Source organism: Pseudoliparis swirei, chromosome 3 (genome assembly GCF_029220125.1).
Source record: "Pseudoliparis swirei isolate HS2019 ecotype Mariana Trench chromosome 3, NWPU_hadal_v1, whole genome shotgun sequence".
Taxonomy (NCBI): Eukaryota; Metazoa; Chordata; class Actinopteri; order Perciformes; family Liparidae; genus Pseudoliparis; species Pseudoliparis swirei.
The window spans coordinates 13,312,434-13,326,968 of NC_079390.1; the positions used below are offsets into that span (position 1 = coordinate 13,312,434).

General features: G+C 44.0%; 1 protein-coding gene across 15 annotated transcripts in view; it reads right to left on the reverse strand.

Annotated features, from left to right (window-relative positions):
* The window catches only part of LOC130210233 (peripheral-type benzodiazepine receptor-associated protein 1-like), a 58,663-nt gene extending 46,248 nt beyond the window's left edge, over positions 1 to 12,415 (reverse strand). For 6 of the 15 annotated variants that reach the window (XM_056440304.1, XM_056440282.1, XM_056440273.1 and 3 more), the window contains exons 1-2: positions 12,083 to 12,413; positions 9,820 to 10,831 (exon numbers count right to left, since the gene is read on the reverse strand). In XM_056440304.1, coding sequence (XP_056296279.1) covers positions 9,820 to 10,719 — 900 coding nt within the window. In that variant the 5' untranslated portion in view covers positions 10,720 to 10,831; positions 12,083 to 12,413. Of the gene's footprint in view, positions 1 to 4,643; positions 4,911 to 9,819; positions 10,832 to 11,110; positions 11,141 to 12,082 lie in introns of those variants that run through there. The other 9 variants (XM_056440358.1, XM_056440349.1, XM_056440379.1 and 6 more) reach the window with 5 other exon arrangements.
* Between the last annotated feature and the right edge of the window lie 2,120 nt (positions 12,416 to 14,535).

Below are 14,535 nucleotides of genomic sequence, written 5' to 3' on the forward strand. Positions count from 1 at the left end.
AGAAAGCATTCCACCACTCTGGATAAAAATAAAACACATTATTCTGGCGACAGGGTTAAAAATGTGGGCTGACATTTAGCTATTTTAGGAACAGATTTTACAGCAAGCTGAAAAATATCAAACACAACACCTGCTGATGGATCGGCCATTGGCCTTTTTCCTGCTCCAAACTATCTTTATAATACCGGACGATTAGTCGACCTCCAATACAAATCATGGGACGTCATGATCTAGAACGTAGACTAAGACATCAGGCAGGCGCTGTATATTTAACATATCATCAGAAGAACGTGGGGCGGACCAGGTTTGAAAGTCAGTTTCCAGACAACAGAGCCATTAATAGAACACACACAGTCAATTATTCTGGAACAACAATGTCGGACCATTCAAATGTCTAGACGCTGTTACAGTGTTTCACAACAAGCCTTTACGAGTCACATTCAATGCATGCACATCTGGCAGAAGCAAGCACTCCACTAATGAAAGGGCTTGGCAACCTTTCTTGACATTCAGCAGGTCACCAAAGTGAGTCTCTCTTGCCTCCTCCAGGCAGAGAGCGTTTCCCCATTGTGTGTGTGTGTGTGTGTGTGTGTGTGTGTGTGTGTGTGTGTGTGTGTGTGTGTGTGTGTGTGGGGTGGCGCAGGTAATCGAGGGATTAATCTCGCCAGCAGTCTGGGAGCGGGCCCAAATGGTGCAGAAATGTCACAGACAGCAGGGAGCCCTTGGTGGACGCCAAATGTGTCGCCGTGTGGATGACGGCTCGCGTGACACCAATCTGTGTGATAGAAGGTCTGAGTTCAAGCCTTCAAAGAGACAAACGATGCACCTGCCAGAACAGCTGGAGGAAGAAATACCAACTGCTGATGACAAACTGTTTCCCTCCTTTAAAAACCCTAATTACTTGTGTGCTATAGTTCTCGCAATGAATGAGAGCTGTGTGTATTGGCAAGAGGTGTGGCAGCGGTAACAGGAAAATGGGATGTAAATTGATGGGCCATAATAATAATAATAATAATTCATCATTTAGAATGTGGCATATATTTCCATTTTTTTAATTAAAAAAATCTGTGCACCAGTGGGCAATAGTTAGTACATGCCTAGTCTGTTCCACATACAATCCTGGCTTCCCAGCTGTGAGTGAATGTGACAGCGAGCCACAGCTGACCCTTCGTTGCGCACGTCGCTGCAGCCAGACAGCAGCCAGACAGACAGCGATGTTTGGGCTGGAATAGTGTGAGACCAATGCTCCAGAGATTTCCCTCTCACTGCTTCATCAATTATTCACAAGTCATCGTGGCTGGCCAGTAAAACACCCTCATATGTGCACACAAACACAAGTAGGACCCTGAGGCAAAAAGGAAGCGTATAGAATCAGCAACAGGAATACATCTTACACAGATGTTAATCTTATCTGCTCAAATTGACCCCCACAAAAGATACTGTGACATTGCTGTATTCACTGAATCAATACTGTGCCCAAAAATATTACATTTCTTTAAAGGGATTTGCTAATAAAGTTAATCGACAATACGCAATATAAAATATTTTCTGGATGCAAGGAAGGCCATCAGCGAGGCCAAGGCCATACACACAGAGCAGATATTCGTGAGTCATCACATGTTATCATTATTATACGCTGCAATGAACTTTTTTTACGACACATCTTTTTAAAACGAGGTTGGAGGCTTGATACAGCCACTCTCAATTCATGCTTAATGTTGAGCTCTTGTTTTGAAGGGCAACAGCAGGAAAGACGATCACTTCCTCTTGGCTTTAGCTTTACAATCACAGGGAGGGATTATAGCTAAATGAAAGGGTCTTCAGGGGAGCTATCAAGGACAAACAAGCTCTTGTTTGCACTTCATCTCTTGGTAGCTCCATTTTGAACAGTGTAAACCCGTCAGTCATCAGCGAGGCAGCCATATGGTATCCAGACAGGTGTGTAAGAGTTGAGATCACAGAGGACCACACAGACAACACGCTCATTAGCCTTCAGAGTAATTATGGAAGTAGAGGGAGAGAGAGACTGGCAACTGCTTTGTGTAATTTGCGCTCAGAGACGACTATATACAGTCGGCCTATTAGTCACACGAACCACAGCTAAATAAAGTTGACTGAATGAATGAGAATAAAGACAAGAGCAAATAAAAACAAAAGGCATGCAAATATTATCTCCAATATAACTTCTTTTAAATTCAACTTAGTAGATATTTAGATACGCGCATTAAAAGATGACCGAAAAAAAGACAAGATGATACACCCGTATAAATTCTAGCCAAGTTCAACTGCATACAGTAACGACACACAACCGATCTGCACCAACACATGGCATGCGAGTCCGACAACCCAGCGCCCTCTTGTATTCTACGTCAACACAGTCAGCATAATTTAACAATAAATTATGAATCACTACTTCTTCCAACTTCTACACATTTCCGCTAAATTTGTCATAAATGTTTCAGAAGACAATCATTTAGGATATGTGGAGTAGTTATTCTTGGAAGATATAAACCAAACCTTTAACGGCTTCATGTGGAATACAAAGCATGTATCAAGCCACACTGGAACCTGGAGATCTGAGGATTAACATCCACATACACTGTAAAAGCAGCCATCTTTCTATATACCTCATTTATAAGGGGGGTTGCTGAACATGATGCCAATTTCCAGCTGCAGTTTCACCCACTTTCCTTCTTCTGTAGAATACCTGCTTTGCATCTTGCATCAATGTTTTACATTCTAAGAATTACAGAGGTTCATTAATTATATTTTTATAAAAAGGCATCTTGCCGTACACACACAGTTCTCCATTATGGGTGGTATATGAGACAAAAGAATGATAAAGGTACCCACACTGCAAATAATCACATGCTTGTGAACAATAATCTAAGAGTGACGGGCCCTTCCAACCCCCACTGTTCTGAAATGGACAAATAATCTATTCCAATTCATCATCTGATGCTCTCTCTCAGCTTCTGTGGCCGAGGATCTTCTCCCATGTTGTATGTAGACAGTTCTTTGGTTTTTTTTTACTCCGCTGCCATTGTTTAATGATTGGGTAAGGAAGTGGTGGGGGTGGGGAAGACAGCAGACCATGTTGCACATAGGAAACTACCTCGATTAAAGAATGAAACTCGGCATTAACCAAGAATACGTTCAACTATGCGAACAAAGAAGAAATAAAGAACTGAGGTTGCATGAAAGAATTGTTGATGGAAAGCACTATAGTGCTACTATAAGGAAAATATGGCAGAAAAAATATGATAAGTATTAGCTAGTATTCCTGTCCAAAGAAGAGTCTAACATACTCATGAGCAAACCCTAAATTCAGCTAAGAATGCACATTATCTAATATTAAAATATGATGGTGGGGAGAAACTGCGTATCGATATATTGTCACAGAAAAAGTTGCAGTAACGATACGGTCCTTTTAAGACAATTTGAGTAAAGACAAAGTGACAGAAGCAGCACAACCAGAAGTGACAACAAAATGTGTCTCAGTGTAGTTTGTCCTGGACATTCGGTTACAGGCAGTGAAAACAAGTCTGATTATTATTAAACCATGCTGGAGTTTTTTGGCATCATGTCGGCTAAAACTGATGATATTTTTTGGTCTGACACAAAAATCGTGATCAACAAACTGATTGTCATGTTAATTTATGATGTACAATAAGTCTATAATGTAAAACTTATCACGGTCATGTCTATATATATTATACATATTGTCGATGACGTAAATATTAGTGAGAACATGTCCAAATATTGTTTGCCAAGTCGATAACGGAAAAAATATCGAGCTCATGCCTATACATCGTATGATAAGTCGATTATGTAATTACCGCGACATGAAAGCATATGTGCAGTGTATGTGTTACTGAGTGGCAGCTCAACGTGGAAGTTAGTAGGATGGAGACATTGTACTCCGTTTGACCTAAACGGGCACTGTGATGCGTTTACTGTATCTAACAACTGTATTAGTGCAGCTGACCACGTCACAATCAAATATTTCAGACTACTTTTTTTGTTTTTACTGGTGCATTAAAAATATCTATGTCGGACGGTGTATTGTAAGGTATTGTGATCGGTCCTTGCAGTGATGTCTTTCATTGTGCAGGCTCTATTATGAGCAGCCATCAGATACATGGACAATCTGATGGGTCTCCTATTGATTTCCACTTGGCTACCATTAAGTGGATCTTCTGTGCTAACAGGATATGCAGAGGTGTCAAATTATGGACAAGATCACAACAGGTCAGCATAACGCTTGACAACCGATACACCACTGTCCCAGATTAAGTGTTGAGAAAATGTGCTGCACACAGAAGTTCAGCGTAACATCCCTGTCATCCAACACAAATGATCATCCAACCACCTGTTCCAACATGAAACAGTGTAAGACATATTCTTCTTATAATCCTTTAACTTTACGATTCTTATGCTTTTTTATATTTCAACCAGACAAGATATTAAAGTCTGCAATGTGAGAACCAAAAGTTTGAGTAATGGGTTGAAAATATGCCATCAACATGTTTTCTAGTCTCCAATATTAATGGGGAGCCTCTTGCATGTCTCCGGGCCCCAAATCTGTTCATGCCAACCATCAAGAAAGGTATTCGCAGACCCAACAAATATTCTAAACTCACCTTGCGAATGCCTTCTGCTTCAAAACCATTGAGGTTTGCATAAAGCGAATGGTGCCTTTTCCCCAACAGTGACGTCGAAGTGACATGAGCCGTGGCTGGGACCGCCTCGTCCAAGAGCCGCCGCTGCTCATCGTCCCGCTCTTCCGACCCCCTCAACTCCGGCTGCCGTTGCCCATGAGCCTCAGACACCTCACGGCTCTCCATCCCTGCGTGTGCCGGTGCAGGCTCGGGCTGCTCAGGCCGGGTGCACAGGTCGTACATCACTCTCTGTCAGAGTCAAACAGCACAGGTGGGATCAATGTGACTAAACGAGGTGCCCGGCCAAAACCGAGCCATGGCGGGTTTTTCATTTGCTTGGGGGAGAATGACACGGAATCTTCGAAAAACGATAAAGGACGTCACTGTCCTCCCGTGGTTCACAAGCAGGAGGGTTTCATTACCAGCTGGTGTGAAGTCTTTGAAACTGAGCACATGACTGATATTGCCATACGTGAGGGGAACTCAACACCAAGCCTTACATTTGCAAACCCCTATAAAGTGAGGAGTTAAAGCACACACAGACGGCACTTGTGAAGTTCCTCACCAAGAATAAGTTTGAGCAAGAGTCCGTGTGCCATATCCGAGACAAAACCAGTCACAGTTAAATCTGGAGTTGTAAAGAACCTCCCCCCTCTGGGTGCTGTGACGTTTTCCAAAATGAGGACAACCAGCTCCAAAGGGATCTTACATATTTTTGGCCTTGGCTCCAATGAGTATCATCGTCCCGCTAGCATTCTTGAGCATCCTGTGGTTCGTATTCATCGCTGTGTAGCATTCAGATCCAGAGTCCTGCTCGCTGCCACTGACATCGCCCGTTTCTTCCGTACCGCTCTATCGTCTGTTGCTCGAAGTACTTGTCCAGCATGAAAAATGGGAAAAGACACAAAAGTCCACTCAACATATTGTAACGCGGAAACAGCGCATGGAGGCCCGACTAAGATAGCAAACAAAAAGAGACGTGCGATGTAGGGGGGCGGGGGGAGAAGAAAAAACAAGAGAATGATTTAACTAACAGGTTTCCGCTGCGGTCCACGTTCTCTCAGTGAGGCTGAGATGTGGGTGGCATGTTGACTCTCCCGCTGCAAATCCGTCCCGATGAACGCAGCCGTGTCAAAAAAGCATTTCATCCGGATGCAATGCGGCTCGACAGGCTGTTTAATCCCATTTTGGTTACAGCGGCGAATAGGCGAAGAAAGAAGACGAAGGAAAAAATGTGTGTGTGTGTCTGCGTGTGTGTAAGACGCCGAGTGTCGCCGAGAGGAGGGGGGTAGGGAGGACTGCTACCGCCGTCCTATCACGAAAAGGCAGGCTTTGAGACGGGGCCCAATCATCACCGCGACCAGAGCTCGTTTCCATGGAGATGACGCTGGAATGATGTTGGCTGCCCCTTGAACAATCAATAGGCAGTAGACACTGCAACATAGGGAGGCTGCAGGAGGCAGGCAGGGGAACAAGTGCTTCCTGTCCAGACTAATTTGGATGTTTTACTGCAGTTGTGCACTAGAGAAACAAATAAGGTGCCTTTGAGTTAATGAATGCAACTCGTGTTAGTAATTTAGCCTCGGATACGGACATAAAAAAAACATGAAAAGCAGTAGTTCAAAAGAAAAACTGTCACAAATCAAAGCCGGTTTACAAATGAACTTGTCATTTAGCCGTACTGCAACTCTGACTTTCTGCTATAAAAGAATGTATAAATCAGGAACGCCACCTAATTGTCAATTAAATGGGCGAAGCAGCTTAATAAATCTCACGGGCTGGGAGGGGGGGTTTGTTACGTTATTTGGGATGCTGACTTGTTAATTCCTCACTCAGCCGTGATAAACTATACATTGTGTTAAAGCACAGTGGCTCACAATTATATATGGGTATTCCACTTTAAGATCCCTATATCACTGTGGCAGTTATCTTACAACAGGCCTGTCAGCAGAACAGTGAATAAAGTAAAATTAAAATGCTGCTGCTTTCAAACTACTCCAATCTCAACATTATTCCAAACTACTCCAATCTCAACAGAGCAGGATGTAGCTGAAAGTAGAGAACAATGTCCACGTTTAAAATCTGTATTTCTCACCTGCAAACTACTCAAGGGGATGACTTTCATGTGAGGTCACATGAGGCCAGGCTTTTGGGGGTGGCTTTTTAGCTGGGTGGGTAAGGGGGCCCTGCAACCGCAAAAGGTTGTGTGGGTTCGATCCCTCCCTCCATTTCAAGCAAGTCGAAGTCAAGGGCAAAGGCACGAACCCCTGTTGCTTCCTTCACACGCAGCCACTGCACTGCTAAAAAAAAAAAAGGAAAAAATGTTAGAACTAATTTCCCCTTGGGGATTAATAAAAGTGTATATTCTTCTTTGCAGTGGCACTTACAACCGCATCGCCCGCTGCGACAGATTGTTGCAGCTGGTAGCAGAACGCTGCCGGTCAATGACATTGACAAAGAAAGTGTTCTTTAATGTGGACGGTAACCCAAGACACTTAATACGTTTGCTCTTGGTATAGATACTGATCTGGCGTACTGGATCCGCGAATCCCCGGTGACAAGTCGATCATCAACTTGTGCGGAAAGAGTGGACTTGACGAGAGTGGCATAGCAATATTGTGCTATACTGTTTAAACTGGATGCTAAAAACAATGCAAAATTGGTCCTTTTAGACCAATAAGTCATGTTGCAAATGTATGAGCAGTTTATTCATGTATTTTTGTCTTGTTTTTGCTGGAAATTGATGTGACGCAACTACTGCACTTTCAAGATATATAAATCACAAATAACCCAAGATGTTAGTTTTATCGGCAACCATAAATATTCTTAGTTTATACAGGCCTGTTCTCATCTCCTCTAAGCGGGGCAAAATGTACTTGAACACCTTATGTCAGACACAAGAAATAACAACCGGGTGCAGCCAAATAAAAAATAGATTAAACCTTCTTTTTTTGTGCAAGTGGCAGTTTTCTGGTCCACTAACAGTGCTGTCAACGCAACGATTGTTCACAATGACTCACCCTGAACATTAAAGCGACATCCCATCATCCCCATAGTGATATACATGCAGTGGAAAAAGGGTGAATTTCCACTGACGGAAAAAAAATGTATCAATGAAGAGCCTCGACCAGACAGATCACGCCGAGGGAAATGAGCTCATTACTTTGCCCCGACGCTGCATTTCACAGCTTCTGTCGACTCCCTTATTAATTACAGTGCAGTCACAAGACCATGACTTTAGTCGCCCAAAGACTGGAACCAACTCTGCTGACGTGAACTCCACTGAACACGACTTCTATTCTGCTTCAGCTCCTCTGACAACAACAACGGCAACTAAATAAATACTCTGATGGTTGTTTTCCTGTCAGCAACTCAGTTCCCAATCAGAGAACCACATTTTTACTGTTGTGGACCCGTGTTGAATACAGCCAACATACAGTAAAAATAAAACAAAGGAAAGCATCCAGTCAGCATAACCCAATGCAAGTCAAACACAGCTCATTGCTCTGCTCTGCACAGTAATGAGCTGCAGCCAGTCCCATCATGGCTCAGTGGTATTGGCATCCCATCATCACACTGACATATTTTGACAATGCCTGTCATGAGACCGAAGAACCGGCTGCTGGTTAAATACATCTTGCGAACTTCAGACGGCAATGACCATGAACTCCCGAAGCACCGAGCCCTTCTTCTTTTCTTCCATCGCCTGACTGTGTTAGATGATATCAAACAACATTAATATGTGCTTTTCTTGGTTTGATCCCAACTGGATTTCATGCGGATATTATGTCAGATTTAAGCAAATTAACATTGTATCAAATAAATTAAATCACATTACATTTTCCTAGTAAGCCACACTTTCAATTATTTTATGATAAGATATATGCTATTTCTCATAGTGAATTGCATATGCAAAATGTTGTAAATACAAAAACATTATCCCATTTAACTTTAAGAAATGTAATAACAAAAACACAGGTTGTTTAGTGAATTCTAAAAAGGTGGCAGACTGGAATGAAAGAAAATCCATTTTTTGTTATAAACAAATACACTAAAGTGAATAAAAGTGAATAACAGTTCACATACGTTTGAAAACATGACATGACTAATTAAAAGAGGCATGAGTCTATTCTTGTTTTAAAGGGGATACCCATTTGAGCATTTAAAATATTGACTGATAACAAGAGCGACGCCGAAAGCGAAACCATGCAAGAAATATGAGGCTCTGCTGTTTAGACAGTCGGGGAGCTTCGATTAATTATTCAATTTCCTCTCGATGAAAACACAAATCCAAAATCGAAGAGACGGAAGCACACTGACCCACTTCTGCCACTCAAACAAGAGGCATAAACAGAGGCACCCACATGTGCTGACCCCTCCTCTCTGCTCACAGCCCACACGGTTCTTCTTCTCTGACAGCCGCAGCACCGACAACACCAACATGCATTTCACACCAGTCGTATGCAAATCATTTGTTAACGTTTCACAAAAGGCTGCAATAATGGAAATTATTTGACAGTTACACACCGTCTTTAATTGATCTCTTGTCCGTTACCAAATAAAGTCTGAGACAACAAACAATTTAGTCGACTAAACTGTTTCTCCATGAAGGATCAGGCAAAATCGCCACTTTAGATTTTGCGTTTACCAGAGCTGTGCTCATATGTCTCTAGGAAATAATTAATTTAGCACGAAAACAACCAAAACAAACGATAAGTTGAGAGGGAGTAGCCTCACAAAAATTGTGAAAGTTGGCTATGATAACCTAAATGGTTCATGCCTCATTTTTTTTAAATTACATAATGTAAACATATTTTGGTTCAGGTCAGGATTCATTTTTAAGATCTACAGATTAAAAGTGGTCATTGATTTGCAGTCAACATGTTTACATTGTATGTTCTGTGCTGCAGCCTGTGCTGTGTGTACTACATCATTACTAAAACATTATATTTTGATTCGATAATTATGGTGTTGGTAATGTTACTCTCTTGTACGATTACTTTGATGGCCAGCTAACATTACACATTACATGTCTGCTGCCAACACACAGTATGGAAGTGCACACTGGTGTAGCTTTCAGAGTTAAAAGTACAAGAGGGAATGCTAAATATACCATTTAGGAACCATGTGTGGTATTTGCAAACTTCAAATAGCTCACCTCCATGTTTCTGTCCATGCATGTGGAGGGAGGTGCCTGGTCTGACCCGGAGGACTCGCCGTCGTAGGGAGGCTGCTCGTCCCAGCCAGCATGCGGACCCTCGTCGCGGGGACAAATTCTCAGAGGGCCGCTCTGACGGGCTTCCGGAGCTGCATCGGCGGTGCAGGGGTCAGCTGCGCAGACGCCGGCCTTGCTCCCCGAGAGCTGATCTCTCTGAGCTGGTTTGGGTTTGTTCTTCAGTGAGCGGAAGGCAGTCTGGGGTCCGTGTAGGACGGCCCCAGAGTAGGTCTGGAGAGGCCTCGTCCGGCAGGAGTTACCGCCGTCTCCCCGAGTGGTCTTTCTCTCGAGAGAAACGTAGCCGGGGTGTCCTGCCCTTTGCCTCCGCTGCAACACTCTCCCATGGGCTTCAAGCAGGTGGCAGAGGAAGACGGCCTTTTCTAGCTCAGATTCCTGCCTGTGATGCAACTCATACACCGCCTGCTTGCCGTTTATCTTCTCGTCCAGCGTCAGCAGCAAATGCTGCAGCTTCCTGTGGGTTTCTCCACCGCACAAGCAAAACACTTCTTTCTCTGTGAATCGTCCGCCGCCTTTACCGTCCGCCTCCTCACTCAGCAGACCCCAGTGTCTGTGAGAGGGCCCGTCCTTTTGGGCCCCTCGGCGGGCAGCCAGTTCCCTCGTGGCCTTCTGCTGTTCCTTCTCTGCTAATTCCCGCAGGTGCCGGAGCTCCACAGAGAGGTGTCCGCGGGCCCGCTGCGTTCGCTGCTTCTCCGCTTCCCAGTCAGCCCGCAGCCTCTCGAGCGCCCGTCTGCGGTCCGTCTGGCCCCGACATGGCGTCTTGGGGGATAGTGTCAGAGGGTTATCCCGGCCCTCCCTCATTGTGACACTTTCACGGGACAGCATGCAAGGAAACGGCGAGACGTATGCATTTCTACAAAGAGGGACTCATGCATCGGGAAAATGAGAGTGACGGGCGGTTATCAGACATGCAGCATGCAGTGATCACAGCAGGTCACTGGAGAGATGAGACAGTGGAGGGAGGGAGAGAATACGAGACATGGTCAGCTCCATTCAAATGTTAACGGTTAATCTAGGAGAGAGAAATGATGAAATGGTGAAAGCAGGCATTGAATGCAGTATTGGTCCTCTTTGTTAGAGGGAGCATTCAGATGGAAAACATAAATGGAAAAAAAGGTTGAGGAAAGCAGATGAACTTGTGACTTTTCAGGAACCCAGCACCCCTGCCCCCTCTCCTCTCTATACAGTATTGAGCAAATAAGTAGCTGTCACTTACTGCTTGCTTTGTCGATAGGACGTTCCACCATTAAAGTTTGCTTGGATACATAGTGATGCGGTGGTTAATTTCATAATTGCAGATGCAGGGCTCTCAAGTTTTGAAGACAGGCAAGAGTGACATTTCGATCAGCACCCCCTCCCTCTTCGAAATTTCCGGATATCAGTCAGTCGCGCGCAATTCCAGGATGCTTTATTTTCATTGGTTGCTGGATTAAATCTTCCCCAGATACAACAGATACGGGGTTTTTTCTGATTGGCTATTGTGTAGCCCATTTCTTTTTTTTGATTGGCTGATAAGTGGCTCCTCGCAGCAGAACTCCAGGGGAGCACTTGATTCCTCCACGGTGAGGGCAGCGCGGCTCATGTTTGCGTGCTGCGGCACATTAAAACATTAAATAGCCGAGAGTTTTATTCAGCGTGAGAAATACGATGTGTGGCGGGAGTGCGTGATTTAAGACCGAAATGCGTGAGTCTCACGCTCAATGCGTGACACTTGAGAGCCCTGAGATGCCTTCCCCAGCATATTATGAATGTATTTAATAGCTGACATTGTCTAAACCCTGCCAGAACTGAAGACCTTTAAAACAGACCACAACACGAACACGATTTAATTGAGATTCAAGCGAGCTCCAGTTAGTGGAGGACGCAACAAGTGGACCGGGGAGCCTCCTCCGAGGACAGCAGCGCGATGCACCGTTAGCTGCCGTGACTGTCCGGGTGGCCCATCTGACCTGGAGCTCAACTTAGCGGGTCTTATTACAGAGGAGGGGGGTCTTCGGTTAATGGCTAATTAATTAGCATAATGTAACGTGTTTAAGCAGCATTAGCTCATTTACTTAACGCGTTTTAATAAAAAGGGGCCATAGGCAGGCTGCAGGCTAGTGTGTTGCATTTGACCACGAGCTACTAACAGCTCGCCCGTTAGCCCGCGTCAGCTTACCGTTAAGTTAACAACTTGTATCAAACTCACCGCTCAGCGGACTCGAACGCTCGTGCTAAAACTTTTCATCAACGGAGTCGTCCTCCTTCGACCAAGTTACTGCTTTTTGTCGACATATAGAAACGAGCCCCGTACGTCAACACTGTTACCGGTAGTTGTTAAAGGTCCGTAGAACCACGCAAGAAGGGGTTTGTTTATCTGTGAGGCACCCGGGTCACGCAGTCCCTGTCCGGCGTCACTGCTGGACCGTCCGGGCACAATGCTGCCTTCATGGCGCCTGTGTGTGCCCCGCTTCGCCTATTTGATGACCGGCTGGAATTCCTTATGACTTGTTGCGCGTTTAAATTAATATATGTGTCCTAAACTTTCTAGTTCTTCAAAAAAGTTCCGCTTTTGGTAACTGTGTTTACAAATCTGTCCGTTTGATTGTGTGCAAGTTTATTTTATACCAAAGTTGCAGTGTTGCAACATTCCCTGAAGGCGACATAATCATTGAGTCCAACCGACTTGTGTGGGATGGATGACCACTAGTGGCTACACCCCGCTAGTGCAGAGTAGTACAGGTTTATATGTTTGCCTAGAGATTATGGTGCCCTGTTCAAAGGGGTTGTTGGATTTTGATTAATCATAAAGAGAGGCAATTATTTATTTTTGTTTCAAATACCAAATGTCCCAAATGCTCCTTCGGTACAAAACCACTTACGGATAAAGTTGGCAGACAGACCGCCACACAAAACCTGCATTCATTTTCTTATTTTGTATCCTCGAGTTTGAGAGATACTAGTCATGTGCACTGGTATCTTCTGAAAGAAACTCACAATCGTTGTAAAGTGAACCTCCTATCAGTTGTTCACATGTACCATCGCTTACCTATAATGTACAGTGTTTAACCCTTGTGTTGCCTTCGGGTCATTTTGACCCGATTCAATATTTAACCCTCCTGTCGCCTTCGGGTCAATTTGACCCGATTCAATGTTTAATGTCGGTGTTCTTTCGGGAGTCAACAAACAAACATAAAGTACCTCACACTTAAACTTGGAAAACAATATTAATTCTAATAATTTTCTGGAGATTTTAATAGCTAGGGTCATATTGACCTCAAGGGTAAAATATGTTAGTAAATATAAAGGTAACAGGAGGGTTAAACATTGAATCGGGTCATATTGACCCAAAGGCGACAGGAGGGTGAAACATTGAATCGGGTCAAATTGACCCGAAGGCAACACAAGGGTTAAGGAAGCACTCATAATTGTGTATGTGTTTGTGTGTGTGTGTGTGTGTGTGTGTGTGTGTGTGTGTGTGTGTGTGTGTGTGTGTGAGTGAGTGTTTCATCGCACTGACAAAATGTCCCTTGTGTCACAGTTTGGACAACTGGCCCAAGGACGGATTGAGGAGAGGAACAAAGAACACGGCAGGTTGTGCTGATAATAATGTTACTAAATCAAAGGGTGCTGACACGCAGAATGTAAAAAAAAACGAAACAAAATTGTATTAAGGATTGGATGAACAAATAAGAGAGAGCACAAGATTTAAAAAACACAAAGCAAAGCTAATAAGAAACACAGGACATGTGTGCAAGTGGCTAATGAGGAGGCAAGGAAGGAAGAAAGGATCTCTCAAGAGGCGACTAGTGGAAAGGTAAAGGATGGCAGCATGGTCCGTAAAGTTTCACCAAACGCAGGGACTGGAGAGAGAGAAAAAGACTGCGTTCCAAATTGCATTTACTTTTCGTACATACTGCAGCTTTCCTTACAAAGTACATACTTTTTCATGCAGCATGCATTCAATTTGAAAACATGACGTTGTCATAACATTGCATTATGAACTTTGACCCTCTTGCTTATCTAGCAAAGCACAGAACAATGTAGCTGCGTTCCAAATCACATATGTTTATAAAAAACTTTGAGTACAAACTGCAGCTGTACTTACAAGCTGCGCGTTCCAATACCCATCATCAGGCACGTGCAAAGACATTTTGGGGGGCAGGTGCTCAAACCAAAAAAAAGGGCACCCAATGCCAAAAAAAAATTCTGACAGAGTTGAAGCATAAGCAGCAATACACTGATGATGCTGTCCTCAACCTGCGTCTCCTCTGGCAGCATCAGACCGCTAGCTTACATGTTCTTATTGAATAAAGATGAATTATTATATAGCAACAACAGTACAATCATTCTGATTGGCTAATGGGCGTCATGCCAGCCACATATTGCTCTCCTCGCTGGTCTGATACAGATCCATATTGCCCTCTTACGTCATTTTCAAAATGAGCGATATTGATAGACATCAACAGCCAAGAGCAGTGGTCCTCAAACTAAGGCCCGCGGGCCGGATACGGCCCGCCTCCACATTTGGCCCGGCCCTCTGAATAAGAGAGGCCGTAGGATTTGTTTTTCAGTCTGGCCACGAAAATCCTAGACTAGCACCTGTTGAATAGAACGGAATAAGAATTATCTCTCTCTTTCTCTTTTCTCTCTCTTCTCTCT